At 32.4% G+C, this 20,119-nt stretch overlaps 1 protein-coding gene and 1 long non-coding RNA gene across 5 annotated transcripts in view; one reads left to right on the top strand and one right to left on the bottom strand.

Moving 5' to 3' along the window:
* Positions 1 to 20,119, bottom strand: part of LOC111414038 (pleckstrin homology domain-containing family G member 5) — a 155,171-nt gene that overhangs the window by 24,238 nt on the left and 110,814 nt on the right. For all 4 annotated transcript variants that reach the window (XR_002706238.2, XM_071197144.1, XM_023045194.2 and 1 more), the window contains 6 exons: positions 11,510 to 11,716; positions 5,415 to 5,515; positions 908 to 1,056; positions 808 to 851; positions 509 to 658; positions 83 to 233 (listed from right to left, as the gene is read on the bottom strand). Coding sequence is in view for 3 of the 4 variants with exons in the window: in XM_071197144.1 (XP_071053245.1) it covers positions 83 to 233; positions 509 to 658; positions 808 to 851; positions 908 to 1,056; positions 5,415 to 5,515; positions 11,510 to 11,716 (802 nt within the window). In the remaining variant the exon portion in view is untranslated. The remainder of the gene's footprint in view (positions 1 to 82; positions 234 to 508; positions 659 to 807; positions 852 to 907; positions 1,057 to 5,414; positions 5,516 to 11,509; positions 11,717 to 20,119) is intronic.
* Positions 14,885 to 16,018, top strand: LOC139430281 (uncharacterized). The gene is made up of 2 exons (XR_011640740.1): positions 14,885 to 15,455; positions 15,532 to 16,018. It is a non-coding gene; the product is annotated as an uncharacterized lncRNA (long non-coding RNA).

Here is a 20,119-nt window from a genome sequence, read left to right as displayed (position 1 = left end):
ATAAAACTATCTTGTAATTGAAATAAATAGAAATAAAAGTTTTCAAAGTTAATTTTCAATTTAAACACAACTTCCACTTTACCTTTATAGTCTATAAGCTCCCTCCAGTCTAATTCCAGTTTGTAGAGAGCATCGAGGGATTCACACTGTCCTTGGGGGTAAATCTGTGATGTAGGAACTCCGTGCTTTGTATAACTATTTAGATGTTCAACTAAAGCTTCCATTTTCGTATCCTTAAAACAACAAAAACCCCAACCACGCGAATAAAATCAAATAAAATCACGTAATGTAGACGAAACGTGCACGAAATACAAAATAAAAACAACAAAAATCAGAAAAATCTTTAAAAATTGAAATAGTTACAACCCGAATCGATCGGACGTCGCATAATTTCGTGACGATTCCTCGAAATCCCTTCACATAGAGTATGTAAAATATTTAATGGGCTATTAGAGGAACTTGTAAACACAAAGCAAACATATTTACTAGTTCTCTTATATTTTCTTACCTTGCTGTAACCAAAGAGTCCCGACCATCGTTGTTTTCCTTGTTTTTTATTTCCGTCCGTATCTTGAAACGAAAGTCTGGATTCGTGTGAAGTCCACGTATTGTCTTCGGTACTTGAACCAAAAAAACTACCCGATTTCTGTCGCGTACTCTAAAAACACAAAGAAAAAAAAATTTTTAAATGTAAAGGGTGTGTTTTAAAGAGGAGAAACGAGGAAGTCGGCGAGCTTTGTAACTGAAGCTTTAAACCGTGCTAAACCAAGGGGGGTTAATCAAGTATTAATTGAATGGAACACTTACCCCTGAATATTTCCTTACTGGGGCCTTCGTTCCCGTCTCTTTTGCTAAAAAATTAAGGATTTAAATGGGGTTCAGGTAAATTTGATTTAAAATTTTTTACCGGTAATCCTAATGTGACGTCCAACGAGACTTGCTGTATCTTGCGAGAAATGTAATAACGTATTTGTGTTATTTTCTTTGTCTTGAAGCCATACATCGCAATTTGATAAATCTATATTTCGTATTTCGCAAAGTTTTGTTAATGAATCACTGTAAAAATAAAAACAAAAATTTTTTAGGACTTTTAAGATCAATTTCTGGTAGAAAAATAAATTCAAAATCGAAAATAAAGAATACATTTTTAACCTATTTCTTTTCGTTTTTAAGATATCCCTCTTTAAATCCATCAATGTTGCGTTTTTTGTAAAAATAAGACTTTTAATGGAAATATCTCAAGAACGAAAACAAATATAAAAAAATTTTATTCTTAATTTATGATTTAAAAATGATATATCTACGCGATTAACTCATACGATTTCTTATTAAGGTGATTGTTAATAAGCACCATTCGAAAAAGCACAAAAAGTGTGAGATTTTAAGGTTGACTTTTCTTTTTTCATCTTCTACTTCGTTAAGAAAACTTTTTCAGAAACTTTAAAAACTATATCCGATACAAAAATGAATTTAAAATCGAAAATAAAGAATACATTTTTACGCCATTTCTTTTTGTTTTTGAGATATCCCCCTTTAAAATCATCAATGTTGGGTTTTTTGTAAAAATAAGATTTTTATGGAAAATATCTCAAGAACGAAAGCAAATATGAAACAAATTTATTCTTAATTTATGATTTAAAAATGATATTTCTACCCGATTAAGTCATATAATTTCTTGTAAAGGTAATTGTTAATAAGCACAATCCGAAAAAGCAACAAAAGTGTGAGATTTTGAGGTTGACTTTTATTTTTTCAACTCCTGCTTTGTTAGGAAAACTTTTTCGAAAACTTTATGATCCATATTCGATACAAAAATGAATTTAAAATCGAAAATAAAGAATAGATTTTTATCCCATTTCTTTTCGTTTTTGAGACATCTCCCGTTAAATTCATCAATGTTACGTTTTTTGTAAAAATAAGACTTTTATGGGAAATATCTCAAGAACGAAAGCAAATACGCAAAAAATTTATTCTTAATTTATGATTTAAAAATGATATTTCTACCCGATTAAGTCATATAATTTCTTGTAAAGGTAATTGTTAATAAGCACAATCCGAAAAAGCAACAAAAGTGTGAGATTTTGAGGTTGACTTTTATTTTTTCAACTCCTGCTTTGTTAGGAAAACTTTTTCGAAAACTTTATGATCCATATTCGATACAAAAATGAATTTAAAATCGAAAATAAAGAATAGATTTTTATCCCATTTCTTTTCGTTTTTGAGACATCTCCCGTTAAATTCATCAATGTTACGTTTTTTGTAAAAATAAGACTTTTATGGGAAATATCTCAAGAACGAAATCAAATATGAAAAAAATTTATTCTTAATTTATGATTTAAAAATGATATTTTTACGCGATAAACTCATACAATTTCTTATAAAGGTGATTGTTAATAAGCATCGTTCGAAAAAGCACAAATAGTGTGAGATTTTAAGGTTGACTTTTATTTTTTTATCTCCTACTTCGTTAAGAAAACTTTTTCAGAAACTTTAAGATTTATTTCCGGCACAAAAATAAATTTAAAATCGAAAATAAAGAATAAATTTTTACGCCATTTCTTTTTGTTTTTGAGATATCCCCCTTTAAATTCATCAATGTTGGGTTTTTTGTAAAAATAAGACTTTTATGGAAAATACCTCAAGAACGAAATCAAATATGAAAAAAATTATTCTTAATTTATGATTTAAAAATGATATTTCTACGTGATAAACTTATATGATTTCTTGTGAAGGTGATTGTTAATAAGCATCGTTCGAAAAAGCACAAATAGTGTGAGATTTTAAGGTTGACTTTTATTTTTTTATCTCCTACTTCGTTAAGAAAACTTTTTCAGAAACTTTAAGATTTATTTCCAGAACAAAAATAAATTTAAAATCGAAAATAAAGAATAAATTTTTACGCCATTTCTTTTTGTTTTTGAGATATCCTCCTTTAAATTCATTAATGTTGGGTTTTTTTGTGAAAATAAGACTTTCATGGAAAATATCTCAAGAACGAAATCAAATATGAAAAAAATTCATTCTTAATTTATGATTTAAAAATGATATTTCTACGTGATAAACTCATATGATTTCTTGTGAAGGTGATTGTTAATAAGCATCGTTCGAAAAAGCACAAATAGTGTGAGATTTTAAGGTTGACTTTTATTTTTTTATCTCCTACTTCGTTAAGAAAACTTTTTCAGAAACTTCAAGATTTATTTCCCGCACAAAAATAAATTTAAAATCGAAAATAAAGAATACATTTCTACGCCATTTCTTTTTGTTTTTGAGATATCCCCCTTTAAATTCATCAATGTTGGATTTTTCGTAAAAATAAGATTTTTATGGAAAATATCTCAAGAACGAAATCAAACATGAAAAAAATTCATTCTTAATTTATGATTTAAAAATGATATTTCTACGTGATAAACTCCTATGATTTCTTGTGAAGGCGATTGTTAATAAGCACCGTTCGAAAAAGCACAAATAATGTGAGATTTTAAGGTTGACTTTTATTTTTTCATCTCCTACTTCGTTAAGAAAACTTTTTCAGAAACTTTAAGATTTATTTCTGGCACAAAAATAAATTTAAAATCGAAAATAAAGAATAAATTTTTACGCCATTTCTTTTTGTTTTTGAGATATCCCCCTTTAAATTCATCAATGTTGGTTTTTTTTGCGAAAATTAGACTTTTATAGAAAATATCTCAAGAACGAAATCAAATATGAAAAAAATTCTTTCTTAATTTATGATTTAAAAATGATATTTCTACGTGATAAACTCATATGATTTCTTGTGAAGGTGATTGTTAATAAGCATCGTTCGAAAAAGCACAAATAGTGTGAGATTTTAAGGTTAACTTTTATGTTTTCATCTCCTACTTCGTTAAGAAAACTTTCAGAAACTTCAAGATTTATTTCCGGCACAAAAATAAATTTAAAATCGAAAATAAAGAATAAATTTTTACGCCATTTCTTTTTGTTTTTGAGATATCCCCCTTTAAATTCATCAATGTTGGGTTTTTTGTAAAAATAAGATTTTTATGGAAAATATCTCAAGAATGAAATCGAATATGAAAAAAATTCATTCTTAATTTATGATTTAAAAATGATATTTCTACGTGATAAATTCATATGATTTCTTGTGAAGGTGATTGTTAATAAGCATCGTTCGAAAAAGCACAAATAGTGTGAGATATTAAGGTTGACTTTTATTTTTTTATCTCCTACTTCGTTAAGAAAACTTTTTCAGAAACTTTAAGATTTATTTCCGGCACAAAAATAAATTTAAAATCGAAAATAAAGAATAGATTTTTATCCCATTTCCTTTTGTTTTTGAGATATTTCCCTTTAAATTCATCAATGTTGGTCTTTTTCCATAAATAGGAGTTTTATGGGAAATATCTCAAGAACGAAAGCAAATATAAAAAAATTTTATTCTTAATTTATACTTTAAAAATGATATTTCTACGCGATTAACTCATACGATTTCTTATAAAGATGATTGTTAATAAGCACAATCCGAAAAAGCATAAAAAGATATTGATATTTTCAGGTTAATTTTAATTTCTTCGTCTCTTGTTTCGTTAGAATGATTTTTTCAGAATCTTTAAGATCATTTTCTGACAGAAAAATAAATTTAAAATCGAAAATAAAGAATAGATTTTTATCCCATTTCTTTTCGTTTTTGAGATATCCACCTTTAAATCCATCAATGTTAATCATCATAATAATACTAAAATATGACACATTATATTGATAATTTTGAGGAGAAATAATTAATATATAATTTGAAATCGCTCTACTAAATTATAATTATAAATTTAAATGGTTTAAGCTTTAATCCTTATTTCTGTAGTTAGATTAATTAAACCGGATATGGGATATAGGATCGTAATAATTGTTTGATGCGTACGTGCTTAAATTTTAGTTGAAATTATGGGTGCTTTTGCCAACGTACAACTACAAGCAGGTAGAGGAAATGGAGAGAGAATGCTTAAATGTCAGAGTAATTTATCTCAAACTTTTAATTAAATGAAGACTTACACTGGAATTCACGAAACTAACTACTACTACTACTACAGCCAACTTTTTTTGGCTTATGTGAGGATTTACATTCGGAACGGAGTTAAAAAAGAACAAATTTAGGATATTTTTCCTTTGTATGTTATATGGGCACGATTGAATAATATATTAAATTTCTCCCTCTTTACAACGTTTGCACAATTTCATTTCACATCCCGATCGATTCTTTTGGTAAAAAAAAAGCGCACAAAAGTGGAGCAATTGAAACAGAAATAAATCTTTCCGATACAGGAGTTAAATCGGATCAAAAAGACCAAATCGTTTTAAAACTTATGACGTCCTTAAAATTTTATTCAATTGATTTCCCAAGAGTTGTGTTCGAAATTTCAATATATAACTTAACTTACTGTAAAGTGGTTCCACGTGTTGCCGGAAAGAATAATTCGTTATCCCACGTAGATTCATCTCCAACCTCGAAATTAACACTAAAACATTCACTGCTCGATTTCTGAAAGAAAAAAATATTAAAATTAAAAAGAAAGATTATTAAAAGAAAAAATAACGTTAATTAAATCGACGACAGTTTAAATTACCCCTTATTTAAAACAAATTTAAAAAGATCAAAGCGAAAGAATTAAATTTAAAAATAACCTAAATTTAACAAAACGATATTTTCGTTCGATTTCGTTGATATTTTAGCTATTAAAAAAACTACACCACAAGGTCGACGTTATTTTTAACTTGATTACCCAAGAGATTATTTTTTTTGTAATAAAGAAAATCTTAATTAAAAAATATCTAATAAATCATCTTTTATTTCAAAGGTCTGAAAAGTAATAAACTATGGGGTTCATCTAATAAACCCTCTCTCATTTTAATACGTTTCGGTCAAATTCTGTGGCGAGCGCGTCACAAAACCGATTGAAAAGAGATTTTCTCGTTTTAATCAAGGGAAAAGGGGTGATTTATCAAGTCAGTCCCTGTAAAGCACGAACCATCCGCTTCAACCCAACATGTCAATGGATCAATGTCAGAGCGTTTAATTTTTAATCTAAATTAACACTACAGGGTTAAATTTAACTCTCTTATAACGATAACATCGAAAATAACTTACGAAAATAACCGCACATTAAGCCTAAATAACCGTGTGGAGGTAATAGAAAAGATATTATTAAGGTCAACAGAAATCATTAATCATAATTCCAATTTGTATGGGAAAATTTAAGCAAATAGATTTGAAGAGGGTAAATGGTTCTTTTTTGTAGGAAAAAAGTGTAATCAACAAAAAAATAATCGTATGTTATTATCATTGATCAATCATGTAATTCATTACGTTTACTTCGAATCGATTACATCGTGTTTTGATACGGTTAAATTATTTCTTGGGGTTAAAATCGAATCTAAAATGTTTATTTTTGATGTGATTGTAATGTTCATAATTTCACTCCAAACTAATACAGTAAAACCTCGATGTAATTAGTTCTAGTTTCAATTCAATAAAAATATACAACAATTTAGCACTAAATAACAACTAAAACTAGAGCTAACAGTAGCACTAGAACTAACACTAGACCTAGAAACATTCGAGTTTAGTCGTGCTTCTCTGAATAACAATTAAAACTAGAACTATCGTGTTTAATTTATACATCGTATAGACAACTCGGGGAATACCCCAAGTTTATCTATGAACACGGAATAGAGCAAGTTGGGAAATAACCCGAGTTGGATTCTATCTATGAGTGTTAACATTTATATTTAAATATACTGATGTATTAAATAAATAACACTAATAGGGTAAACCATACAATAATTGGACTGTAACAGTTATTGGACAGATTATTATTCAATTCCTAAGTATATTTTACGGTCTGTAGAATACCGCAACGTAGGCAGTTTACTGTTTCTAATCTCAAAGGGTAAACTATTTCAATGTCCAATAACTGTATTATACTCAGTGTGGATTTAATCATTAGACACTGCGTCCAATAGCTACATTTCTACTTTTACCTACAGGCCATAATTTTCTTAAAGGTTATCAAAAATGATCAAAAGCTAATCATACGATTCTATGCACATGTTGTTGGATGGAACAAGAGGAAACTGGCCAAGAACATTAATAGCTCTACAATAAACTTTTTTTTTGTTGCCCTGGATATCTTTGCAAATTTTTATGTTTTCAAGTGTCCAGATTACGAATGTGCTCATGTTTTTTATGATATTTACATATATTATCGGCTTGTTATTAATAAAATTTATTTTCCCGGTCATGATTAGGCTTCTGCGCAATTTTTTCGCGCATACAAACATCACGTGATCCCCACTCTCAGACCTCTTGCTCCGCAGAACAGCTGAGATCTCAGTTATTTGACAATATTGAAGTACTTACAGGTGAATCTGGATAAGTTGTCATGTGTTAATACAGTAAAGACCGGCTATAACGAGTATGCTATATAACGAGCACCTGCTCTATAACGAGCAAGCTTCCAAGTCCCGTGAAAAATCCTATCCTTACAATGTAAAAAATCTCTGTTATAACGCGTGCTCGGTTATAACGAGAGCTCGGTTGTAGTTTTGCGTGTTTTGTACCGTCTATAACGAGCGAATGACGTAAAAATCTGGTGACGTCGTGACGCGCCATTTAGGCACCATGTACAGGCAGCATCGGCAGTTCAGTTTATCGCTGGATTTACGTGAACTTGTATCTATATGTCGTTACAAAAATCCTCATATTAACAACTTAAAATGTATTGAACTTGCGTACTTTCCGCCAAATTCAACTTCCGTCTTACAACCGATGGTCCAAGGCATAATTAAATCAATGAAAACGTTTTACCGACAAAAGTTATTGTTCAAGTTAGTAGAAGCTATGGATCTGAATGAAAAATCAAAAATCGATATTTTAGATTGATAATCTGTGGAAGAAAATCTTTCTAGTTGGGCAGAGAAAAACGGTTTGGAAATAGACAGTATCGATTTAAATTTATTTGCCACTATCGATGACGATGTTACTACTGGTTCCATTCTATCTGACACTGAAATAATGTCTAACGTGTTGAATAAAGATAATGAATCTGACGGTGAATCAGATGAAGAGGTAGAAAGAAACGTATCAAAAAATGAATTTTTAGAAGCATTTTCTAGGTTGACACGTTACATTGCAACCAACTATGCGGACAATACTGAATGTATGTTCGCATACGATACAATAAACAAAAATATTCGCCAGGAATTATTACATAAAAGCATAAAACATCCGAGAATATTTCAATAAAAATTAATTTTATATAATAGTATAGATGTTTAGTTAATTAGTTTTAGTCTATTAGGTAGTTGTATCTGTCTTAAACAATAAAGTTATGAAAAATGACAAAAACATGATAATGTGTTTTTTTGTTTTTACCTTTTCAATCGTATACTTTTAAAGCAAACAAAATTTCTCATAGTGATTAATTTCTGATAGTAAATAAACAAAAATTTCATTGTTAAAGTGCAAAAACAAAAAGATTTTTTTAATTTGTTTTTAAAATTGCTGGTTACTACTTTTTGCACAAGTATTAAAATTTATGTTACATATTACGACAACCTTGGTTATAACGAGGTACCGTCTATAACGAGCAATTTTTTCGGTCCCTTCACTGCTCGTTATAACCGGTCTTCACTGTATTTTGTTTCAATTACTGAATGTCCATTCTAATATATTTGTCTTGTCTTTTAAAATATGAGTTCGTCACGAAGAAAGTGTAAATATAGTAGTCGAGGAGACCTATGTTGAATATCTCGGATTCAAAATGGATAAACTAGATAAATCATGGGTTCCTCATAAAGTTTGTAAGTTCTGTGTAGAGACTTAGATTGCCGTTTACAAACGGACGTTATTTACACTGATTTTTCACGCGCATTCGATCAACTCGACCATGATATTCTGTTTCGAAAAATTAAGAAGTTTGGTTGCGATTTAAGTCTTTCGTTGCTTCTGAAATCGTACCTATCAAATCGAACGCAATATGTCGAGATGTCCGGAATCAGGTCGAAGCAAATAATGGTCACGAGTGGTGTGCCACAGGGTGTTCAAGACATTTACTGCTTACGGCGTTTGTGAATGAATTGCCAAATTTGTTCAAAAGTTTTACATTAATGTATGCCGACTATCTGAAGCTTTTCAGAACAATTGAATCGGACAATGATTGTACCAGCTTGCAGGAGGACTTGACCAGGTTGTGTTCATGGTGCCAATCAAATGGGTTGTTATTGAACGTTGCAAAATGTCAAATCATGACTTATACAAATAAAAGAGAAGTTATTCCTTATGATTATCCACTGGAAGATATAAGTCTTGAATGTGTGTCTGAAGTTAAGGATCTGCGGGTTTGGTTCGACAGTTAACTGCTGTTCAGCGGCCACATAAGTAAGCTGTTCTCTGATGTCCTGAAAGTCCTCGGGTTTATCACTCGAAACAGCTGCGAGTTTGCCAGGTTGAGCTCACTCTCTATAAAGCGTTCGTGAAAAGTAAATTGGAGTATTGTGCAATTGTCTGTCACCAACAACTCAGAATAACATCTCTGCAATAGAAAGGGTGCAGAGGAAATATGTTAAATATATACATTTCCTAGAATTCGGGTATTAACCTCCTAGAGGAAGTGATTACTGTCATGCGTTACTTCAGCGATATGATCTCACTTCACTCGAATCAAGACGACAGCAACTTACTGCTTGGTCGTGTGACAGCACCTGAACCTATGTAAAAAACAAGTGTGATTTCCACAAAGACCTTAAGAGACAGTTAATCTAATAATTCTCAAAATCGCAGGACGTCATGAACAACAACTTTTCCAACACGTGAATGCTGAAGTACTTTAGCTCCTCGACAACACCAATTTGACAAGAAGATTGAAGAGGTCTAAACCCTTCGAGCTAGTGTAGTGAAGTGAGTGAAAAGCAGAGTACTTGTGCGATGGTAATATGTTAAAATTAGTGTAGTTCAATTATCAGAACCTGAGATGCCCTATTGATCAGAACCTTACTATCGGTGCCAAAAGTCGAGTTGAACCCATAGTAAAAAATGTTAAATAACACTGTTGGGTATACTTTAGCCTAAGTTTTTTTTGGGATTATTGTGTTAAAATAGTAAGCGTGTTGCTTATTTGACCAAAATGTAATTAATAAAAAAAATGTTAATGATTTGAAAAATTTTAAAAATAAAAAAGCTTAATAACAAGCAAAAGAGTCGTTACAACCAACGAGTATTTCTGACCCGTGTTCCAACTCGTGTTCTCTGATATTAAAATTTCTCTGAATCGAAAATGAATTTCATTATTAAGGGTTAGTTTAATAACTGTTATAAAACATTGCCAATTTTAAATTTGTAATTAAATTTCGATCAAAAACTTAGTTTGTTCTAGAATTTTGTAAATAAAAATATATAATCTAATAAAATAATTTAGTTGAAACATTACAAATTACGATGAACTAATTGAATCGTTAACCAATAACTTTTTTATATTAAAAAAAAGTGACCGAAAATGTCGATAATCATGAAATCCGATCACGTTAGTGGATGTAATCAATCTAAAGACCGTCCGTCGTTGCAAAGAAAAAAGAAACTGAAAGAAATGTGACGACAAGAAGGTAACAACAAAAAGAAATCGGAAGACGACGAAACGGCAAAAATCTCGCTCGTAACGTTACGAGAATCTAAAATCGTTCGATATAGAACCTTATGGTATATCAGTAAATGAAGACCTGACAGTTCGGATTGATAAATACCTACCTGCCGTCGAGTTTGCGAGTTTAAAGGTTGAAGATACCATTCGTATGCAAGCCTGTGCACGAAAGGGGCACGGTTTTTCACGGTGACGTCAGCAACCTTTCAGGAATTATGTTGCCAAAAGAAAATCGATAAGATATCACAAAAACAAGTTTGATTTAAAATTAAAAATTCTTTGATTGATTCAAAATGAAACACAACTAATAGAATTAAGGCGTTTTAGAAAATGAATTAAATCGATTTATAAAAAAATTAATCCTTATACACGCATTGATGTTATTATTAATCCTTGAGAAATGTATTCCGGGTTTACAGACGACACCGCGGTCGTTTCAGGTCCGTTTCATTCGGTTTCGATGACAAAGTGGCATCGTTACCCGTAAACATCGGATACACACGGGGCCCCCGTATTCATTTTGCAAACGCTTCGTTGGGGTTACAATGCGCATTTTTCACTTACCATGGAAGCAGGGTTTCGCGGGGTTGGGTAGGATTTTAATATCACAACCGTTAATCTAGGCAGAAGGGTGATGGAGGAAGGCTTTAGAATCCATTTCCTTACCCAAACCCCATCAACCAACCCTTAAAATCTTCCTTAATTTGTTTGTATTCAATTAGTTTCGATCGTATTCACACTTTGTTAAAGTAAATGAGAATAAGATTACTTTTAAGAACGTAATTTTTTAATTTTATAATTCTAACGTTTCATTTTTTGTTTCAAAAAAATTATCTACTTACTTGTGATCTGCTAAGAACGTGACGTTTGGACGTTTGGATTTCATTTGGTGATGTTGGAGCTTCTACATTCGTTTCAGGTGGAATCAATAAAGGTTTTGTACAATCCGGTTCGGATCTTGAATCTTTTAATGCCGTTGTATCGGGGGATGTCGGTGCACCATACCTCATTTCTAACGTGTCTAAGTGATTTAAACTTCTTGAACGAACCTTAAAAAAAAATTACGATTTAATTTCTAACGTTACAAAAAGAATAAAAAATTAAAACTACCTCTAAATCACATTACAAATTAATCAACCTGAAAACCTACAAATCTTTTAAACTTTTAACTGTACCCGAAGGATTTATAGTCAAAAGTTTCAACTTTAAACCGATTGTTTAGTTTGTTTCAAGACAACCTTTAGCGTTAGAGAAGATATTGAGGGCATGCAAATGTGCTCCCGTGAAGTAAACTCCCTCTCAACTTCCTTCATATTTTTGCAAACGCAGCAAAAACAGTTTTTTCTCCGTTGCATAAGTTGAAACTGTGTGAGAACAAAACGTTATTGCTTTGTACTCAACTGGCACGTTGCCAGCTACAAAACCGGGAATCACAAATCTGTGCAATCGCTCGTTGTGCACTGACACGATCAACGATTAAGACCTGATGATGGTACCCCTTCGAGCTACAACTCCACCTCGTTCCTGATAATTATCAGAGTACAAACCGTTTCAGCCCGTAACCCCCTTTCCGGGATAGCCGGTTAAAACACGTCGGGATTTGACGCCCGCTACGCGTCACGAAATGTAATACTGATGGATTACAGAGGGTTTAATCGATTAAATTTTTTTCACTCAATTTCGTGAACGTGTCATCATTTAAAGCGAGTTCGTTAATTTACAGTTAACAAAGTTTAGATTACAATTAACGTTTTCAATTAAAATTCAAATTCGCCCTTAGAAATTATTATTACAATGAGAAATGTAATTTAATGTGGATAATAATAACATTTATGAAAGATCTTAATTGAATGAAAGGGTTGATGGAGTTGAAAGTGAACCAATACTAGACGAGTAGGTCTAGAGTATAGGCCATCAGCAGACAAAGTCAATTAGTTCGGCAAGTTCGGGAGACGAAAGGGTTATTTTTGTCGTAAACTAAAATTGATAGGTTCTTTATTATCAAGGGAATTGAAAAATTGATTTTAACTGACATCTAAGGTTTGTTCGTTTTTCATTTCGTCTTTGATTTTGTCTTGATATTACCTTCATATAATTCAATTACGAGGCGATTTTCGATTATTTTTACAAGAATGCCCAGAAAAGATTTTTTAATATATACCTGTTCTTTTACAGGCTATAATTCTTTTCATTTGAATGATTCAACAGATCGCGCCGCATCCAGACTACTCCACATGCAAACCTAAAGATAATATTTTATTTAAATAGCACTCAATCCTCGGACTACGGTGGTTTTTATTACAGCACAGCACTTCTTGCATAACATTTCAGTGGTTTTCTACATTATTCATACCATTTACATACGTTTTATCTACATAGGAGTTTTCTCATAAATCAGATAGTAACATAAAATTGACTTCGTTAGAATGGACTTCGGATATAACGGACAAAGTATTTTTAAATCATACTACTAATATTATCTATTTAACACATCAGTATATTTAAATATTCCTTAACCTCGGAGGTGCCTTGACAATGTTCTGAAGAAGAATTACGATAAGTCTGATCATGATAGCGCCTCAGAACAATCAGTAGACGGCATTGGTGATGAAAACGAAGATAACGAACCGCTGATAAATCGTGTCAAACATTTTTATGGGAAAATCAATTTAGATAGAGCAAAACTGAAATACATCCATCATCCCGTACACGTCAACTTAACATAGTTGTCAAAGTATCTGCTTTCAAAACCAAATCTCGGAAGCATCGGAACACAAGCAGATTCTTATTACTAATATTATACGCTGAACAAATAAAAGACTTGCTAAAATAAAACTGAGCTGAAAGATTTTGATATTATCGAGTTAAAAGCTTTTATTGGATACCTTGCGAATACCTCGATCTTCAAATCAGACCATGAAAATCTGGACACATTATTTGCAACTGATGGCACTGAAAGGGTAATATATACAGGGCATATTCCGACAATTCTGCGCCTTTGTCAATTTGATAATAGAATAACGCATAAAAAACAAGAGTTCGTGGAACTGCTTATGTCGGCATTTTGCAGAATATCGCTTTCAGAGACTTAATTGGTTGAATTGTTTTAAAATGTAACAGGTAAAACTAAATTTACATAAAAACTGCTTGGCAACAAATTCTGAATTCATTCCATCGTTTTACATTAAGGAAAAGTGTTTAAACTAACAAGGGAAGTGTCACAACTGTGTCTCACCGATTTCGATGCAATTTGGTACAGTCATAGAATGGGCCAAAATAAGGTTCGTACATTTTTTTATACGTGCGGTAAAAGCCCCTGGGGCGAGTTATAGGGGTTGAAAGTTTGGAGAAAAAGTACGTTTTCACTTATATTTTAAAAATGAAAAGTGCTATCAAAATTTGGTAAATTGTAACTGATATTCATTTTAAAAGAGCTTTCTTTTGATGTATCACACATATACCAGAGGGTTAAGAAGGGCGAACTACCCCTATTTTTTTGGAATTATTTAAAAACCACCCTATCGATTTTGGCGGCATTAAGTATACTTCCAGCACGTTCAAAAATATTAGTTAAGGGTTTTTTCCCATTCGCTCTAGATCATCCCCAGCGAAGTTACGGGGGTTAACATGTAACCACTTTTCGTAAGAATGATGTGATAAAATTGTCAGGTATTTTGAAAATACTTTAACAAAACCGTAAATTAGTCGCACAATAAAATGTTTAATGTAAAATAAGGCATAATACACCATTTAGGGGTGGTTGGGGTTAACCACCCCCTTAAAAATTAATTCTATCCCGGGCATTACTTGTTGATTACGGCGAAATTTGGTACTGTGTTTGTTTTATATTTGAAGTAAAAATTTTTGAAAATGGTTATAAGGGTTACAAATTAGGGGTAGTTTTTTGTTTATACCTCGAAGATGAAAACTGCCATCGTAACTGTGGTATTGTTTTTTAAAAATCTATCTATCGATGTTCCACGAGGTAAACTACCCTCATTTTCTTTAAATAATAAATATAAAACTACTAGATAAATAAGATATTTTATTTATTTATGAGTTAAAAAGCAACTGACAAAAAAAAATAGTTCAATATACCAAAGAAGTTTATTCTACATTACTAATTGACGTTTTTTATGTTCAATGTTAAATTTATTCTTTCATTAATTTAACACTTTTTTCCTATCTTCTATAAAATTCCTTTATTAATAAAGGAATCTCATAGCTGGGTGCAACGTTTTAAGAAAGCAAATCGGTTAGTAAGCCGAAAAATAACAAAATTTCTATCCCAAAAACAAATTGGAAATGTTGATCGAGTAAAAACTTTAGCAAAAGATTTCGTTAAAGAGGCAAAGCTACAAATCCAAATATATGGGCCTGAAAACACCTACAATTCGGATCAGAGCGGTTTTAACTTGGAATTCCATTCGGGAAGAACATTAAGCGATTTAGGAGTTAAAACCGTAGAAAGTGTGGTCCAGTCGGTGTCATCTACAACGCACAGTTACACAATTCAACCCGTAATATCTGCTGATGGGAAACTTCTTTCTCCACTTTTTATTGTTTTAAAAGAACCCTCTGGCAGCTTTGGACCGAGGGTAGCAAATACAATGTTTAAAGCAGACAATATATACGTTTTGGCATCAAAATCTGGAAAGTTAACTTCAGAACACATGAAAAATTGGCTCCAAAATGTATATTTTCCAAATACTGGTTCTAAATCATTATTATTATTAGATTCTTGGAGTGGCCATTGTCCTGAAGTTATTAGTGAAATAACTCCATCAGGTACTAATTTTAAACATTTATCTATACCTGCAGGGACAACAGGTCAAATACAGCCCCTAGATGTATTTGGTTTCAGAATATGGAAAAATTTTATTAGAAGATTCTCTGATCAGATTATTCTTTACCAGTATGATGTCAATTTACATCAGAGGGATAACATATTAAAATTGCAATCGTTGACGCATAACCAGTTGGCTTCCCCTCGGTTTATAAATGTTTTTAAATACGCATGGTTTGCAAGTGGCTATATAGAGGAGAGACCAGACCATTTTGAAAATCCCGTGGAAGTTTGCTTTTCGAGTGAGAAGCCAACGTGTGATATCTGTGGGGATATAGCGGTCATAACATGTGCATGGTGTAAAAAATCCTTATGTTTAAAACATTTTTTCCACGACTTTCATTTTTGCCAACACTACGTAGAATAAAAATAAATTTAATATTGAAAATTAATATAATACATAAAAAACGTCAATTAGTAATGTAGAATAAACTTCTTTGGTATATTGAACTATTTTTTTTGTCAGTTGCTTTTTAACTCATAAATAAATAAAATATCTTATTTATCTAGTAGTTTTATATTTATTATTTAAAGAAAATGAGGGTAGTTTACCTCGTGGAACATCGATAGATAGATTTTTAAAAAACAATACCACAGTTACGATGGCAGTTTTCATCTTCGAGGTATAAACAAAAAACTACCCCTAATTTGTAACCCTTATAACCATTTTCAAAAATTTTTACTTCAAATATAAAACAAACACAGTACCAAATTTCGCCGTAATCGACAAATAACGCCCGGGATAGAATTAATTTTTAAGGGGGTGGATAACCCCAACAACCCCTATATGGTGTATTATGCCTTATTTTACACTAAACATTTTATTGTGCGACTAATTTACGGTTTTGTTTAAAGTATTTTCAAAATACCTGACAATTTTATCACATCATTCTTACGAAAAGTGCTTACATGTTAACCCCCGTAACTTCGCTGGGGTTGATCTAGGGCGAATGGGAAAAAACCCTTAACTAATATTTTTGAACGCACTAGAAGTATACTTAATGCCGCCAAAATCGATAGGGTGGTTTTTAAATAATTCCAAAAAAATAGGGGTAGTTCGCCCTTTTTAACCCTCTGCTATATGTGTGACACATCAAAAGAAAGCTCTTTTAAAATGAATATCAGTTACAATTTACCAAATTTTGATAGCACTTTTCGTTTTCAAAATATAAGTGAAAACGTACTTTTTCTCCAAACTTTCAACCCCTATAACTCGCCCCAGGGGCTTTTACCGCACGTATAAAAAAATGTGCGAACCTTATTTTGGCCCATTCTATGACTGTACCAAATTGCATCGAAATCGGTGAGACACAGTTGTGACACTTCCCTTGTAAGTCATTAAATCATGGATATTCTAAGTGTGACAGAAAAAGTCGAAATGATTTTTATTTATGGAGAAAGTGGCAGAAAAGAGAAGTACCTTTTTACAGAGGTGTGAATGATTTCACTAACACTGGAAATGCGGAATCAAGAAAAAGAACTCGGCGAGCAACTATAACTACAGAAGAAAAGGGAATTGCGGTATTAGCTAGCGTTGAGGTAACTCCTCCAGTTAGCACTCGACGACTTGCAATTGACGCCGGAATATAGAAGACCAGCATTTTAAGAATATTAAAGCGCAACAAGTATCACCAGTACCACATTTCATTGCATCAACAGCTTTGTGGAGGTGATTTTGAAAATCGATTAATATTTTGTCAATGGGCACAAGAACGAATGCGGTTGGACGTAAATTTTTTTGGTAACTTGCTATTCTCGGATGAGTCTACTTTTATAAACAAAGGACAAGTCAATAGACATAACATGCACTATTGGAGCGTTGAAAATCCGAGATGGTTGCGTGAAGTAGAACATCAACGATCTTGGTCGGTTAATGTTTAGTGTGGCATAATTGGTGATAAATTGATCGGTCCATACTTTATTGATGGTATGCTGAATGGGGAGAAGCACCAAAATTTTGTAGATGGCGTCTTACCAACGTTGCTTGTAGATTTGAACAGAGAAGAAAGACAAAATATGTGGCTGCAAAATGATGGGTGTCCTGCACATTTTTCGCATATTGCACGTGAAGCTTTGGAACGGGATTATGCCGAGAAATGGATTGGAAGGGGAGGTCCAATTTCCTGGCCTGCCAGATTACCTGATTTAACACCTCTTTATTTTTTTTTGTGAGGCGTCCTTAAGGATAATGTATATCGCGAAGCACCGACTACGCCAGACAACATGAAAGAGCGGATAAGAAAACCTTTTAAGATATAAAGAAAGTTTTAGTAGAAGGGTTAATAAATGTATTGAAGTGGGTGGGGAAAATAAAATAAAAAATTGGCTGTGACCTTCATATGACCTTGAAAATAAGGTCAAGGTCAAAAAATCGTCATATGGTTTCCCCCTTCGCACAGAGCAACTTTCATTTTGTTCAGTTTTATGGAAAATGAACCGTTTTCGAGATAATCGCTTGTCTCACGTAAATGGACCACCCTGTATAAGGCTGTAATGAGTCGTGAAAGGTTTGGTATACTATTATCATCTTAACGGTTTGATAATCCCGAAGATAGTGATCGACGTAAGAAAGAAAAACCTGCAGCCGCAGTTTTAGGAATATTTCAGCAATTTATCCATAACTGTCAAGATTGTTATGGAATTGGGTCATATGCTTGTATTGACGAAATGCTTGTTAGTTTTCAAGGGAGTTAAAATAATATGCTTGTCGGATGCCTGGACAAGCTACCTGCACAACGCATATATGTATATATTGTGGCAGAAACACTGATGGTATTGGACTATTACCTGAAAAGCAAAGGTTTTCAAAACCAACACAATAAACGTAATACGGATTGTTAAACCAGACACAACATAACAGCGGACAATTGGTTTTCATCGGCAGAGCTCGCCGAGTTGCTCTTTTCAAAAGTATGAAGTACGAGTACGTACGTTCGCTCATTAAGAAAAAACAAAAGGGAAATTCCAAGAGAATTTTTACCGAACAGACAAAGAGAAGTGGGAAATACAATGTATGGATTTAGAGAAAATTTGACCACAATTTTTAAGTAAATCACAAGACTAAAGCAACCATTTTAATTTTTTCAATGTACAATAGAATTCTCAAGTGATCCTGAGAATAACAAATCGGAGATAATAGAATTCTATAATAAGACTAAAGGTAGCGTTGATTCACTCGATAAAAAATGTGCTAAAAGCTCTACAAGTCGTCGAACACGTAGATGGGCTATGGCAATATATTTTCGAATGATTGACATATCTATTGTTAACGCATACATTCTACACCAAAGCTATAGAGATAATCCAAAAATATCAGAGAAATCATCATTTGCAAAACAGTTAGCAGAGTTAGTTGAAGAACACATGAAAAGACGAGTAGCCAACAAACACAATATATCTCGAGAAGTAAGGAACAATATTCGTCGAATTATTGGAATTCCTGAAGAGCACGAAAATTATATTATTCATGTCCAAGAAAGAAAAACCGTATGACAAAACATCTATGCTTTGAATGCAAAAGACCTGTATATCTACAATGTACGAAGTCCATCTGCGTAAACTGCACTGAAAAGCTTTTTTCTAGCTTTATTATTGTATTCTTTAAAATGTTTTATGTAATAAATACATTAAAATTATAGCAAACCCATTTTTTTACTCAAAAACATGATTGCCGCCGATTTGAAGCGTACTTCAAAACAGATTGCTTTATCATCATAAATTTGGTAAGCATTTTAAGTAATTACTCAGAAATGTAATTCTTAATGCTTCCAAGAATATCTAGAAATACTGCTTATAAAGTAGTCTGCCGATAGGAGACTACGACAACACACTGAAGATGCTAGGTGAGATCTTGGAATCAATAGGAAGAACGGATGAAATCTCGGAATGACCACAGCAACACATACTTCTCCATACGTGAAACACTACGCATTAACACTGGTTATAATATATATAAGTATTTTAGGAGTTTATTACTAGAGTTTATTATTAAGTTTAGCCGGTTTAGCCGTCTTAAGAGACGCACGACTAAACTCAAATGTTTCCAGTTCTAGGTCGAGTGGTACTTCCAGTGACAGTGCTAGGCAGCGCTAGTTAGCACTAGATATCACTGTGTTGAATATTTTTATTGAACTAAAACTAGAAACTAGGTCTGAATACGCACGGCTAAACCCGAAACATTCCAGTTCCAGTGTTAGTTTCAATTTTAATTGTTATTCTGACGTCACGAACGGGCCTTCGAATTGTGCACCTGTTCCCGGGATATAGTAGTCCTCTTAGATTCTACCATCCTTGGCATAAACATACATGTAGATAGCTGTACGTATATGTATGCATTAATATTATTCATATAACGGACTTTTGGCTATAAAGGGGGGTACACACCTTCCATTTATCAGCACAATTATCTGTCGAAAAGAACTGTGTGAAAATCTTTGCAGTTCTCTGAACTGAAGTTGTGTAGTATACTTTCAACTTTCGCCTCAGTTCCGTCCAATTTTTACTCAGTTCTCCCGTTACTTTCGACAGGTTTGGTTCTAAGTGTGTTCTAAAATAATTCAAGTTCAATGAGTGACAGAAAAAGAAAAGCCGCAGTTTGTTGCATAAT

Source organism: Onthophagus taurus, chromosome 6 (assembly GCF_036711975.1).
Source record: "Onthophagus taurus isolate NC chromosome 6, IU_Otau_3.0, whole genome shotgun sequence".
Lineage (NCBI taxonomy): Eukaryota > Metazoa > Arthropoda > Insecta > Coleoptera > Scarabaeidae > Onthophagus > Onthophagus taurus.
This window is presented reverse-complemented; position numbering and strand designations above follow the sequence as displayed.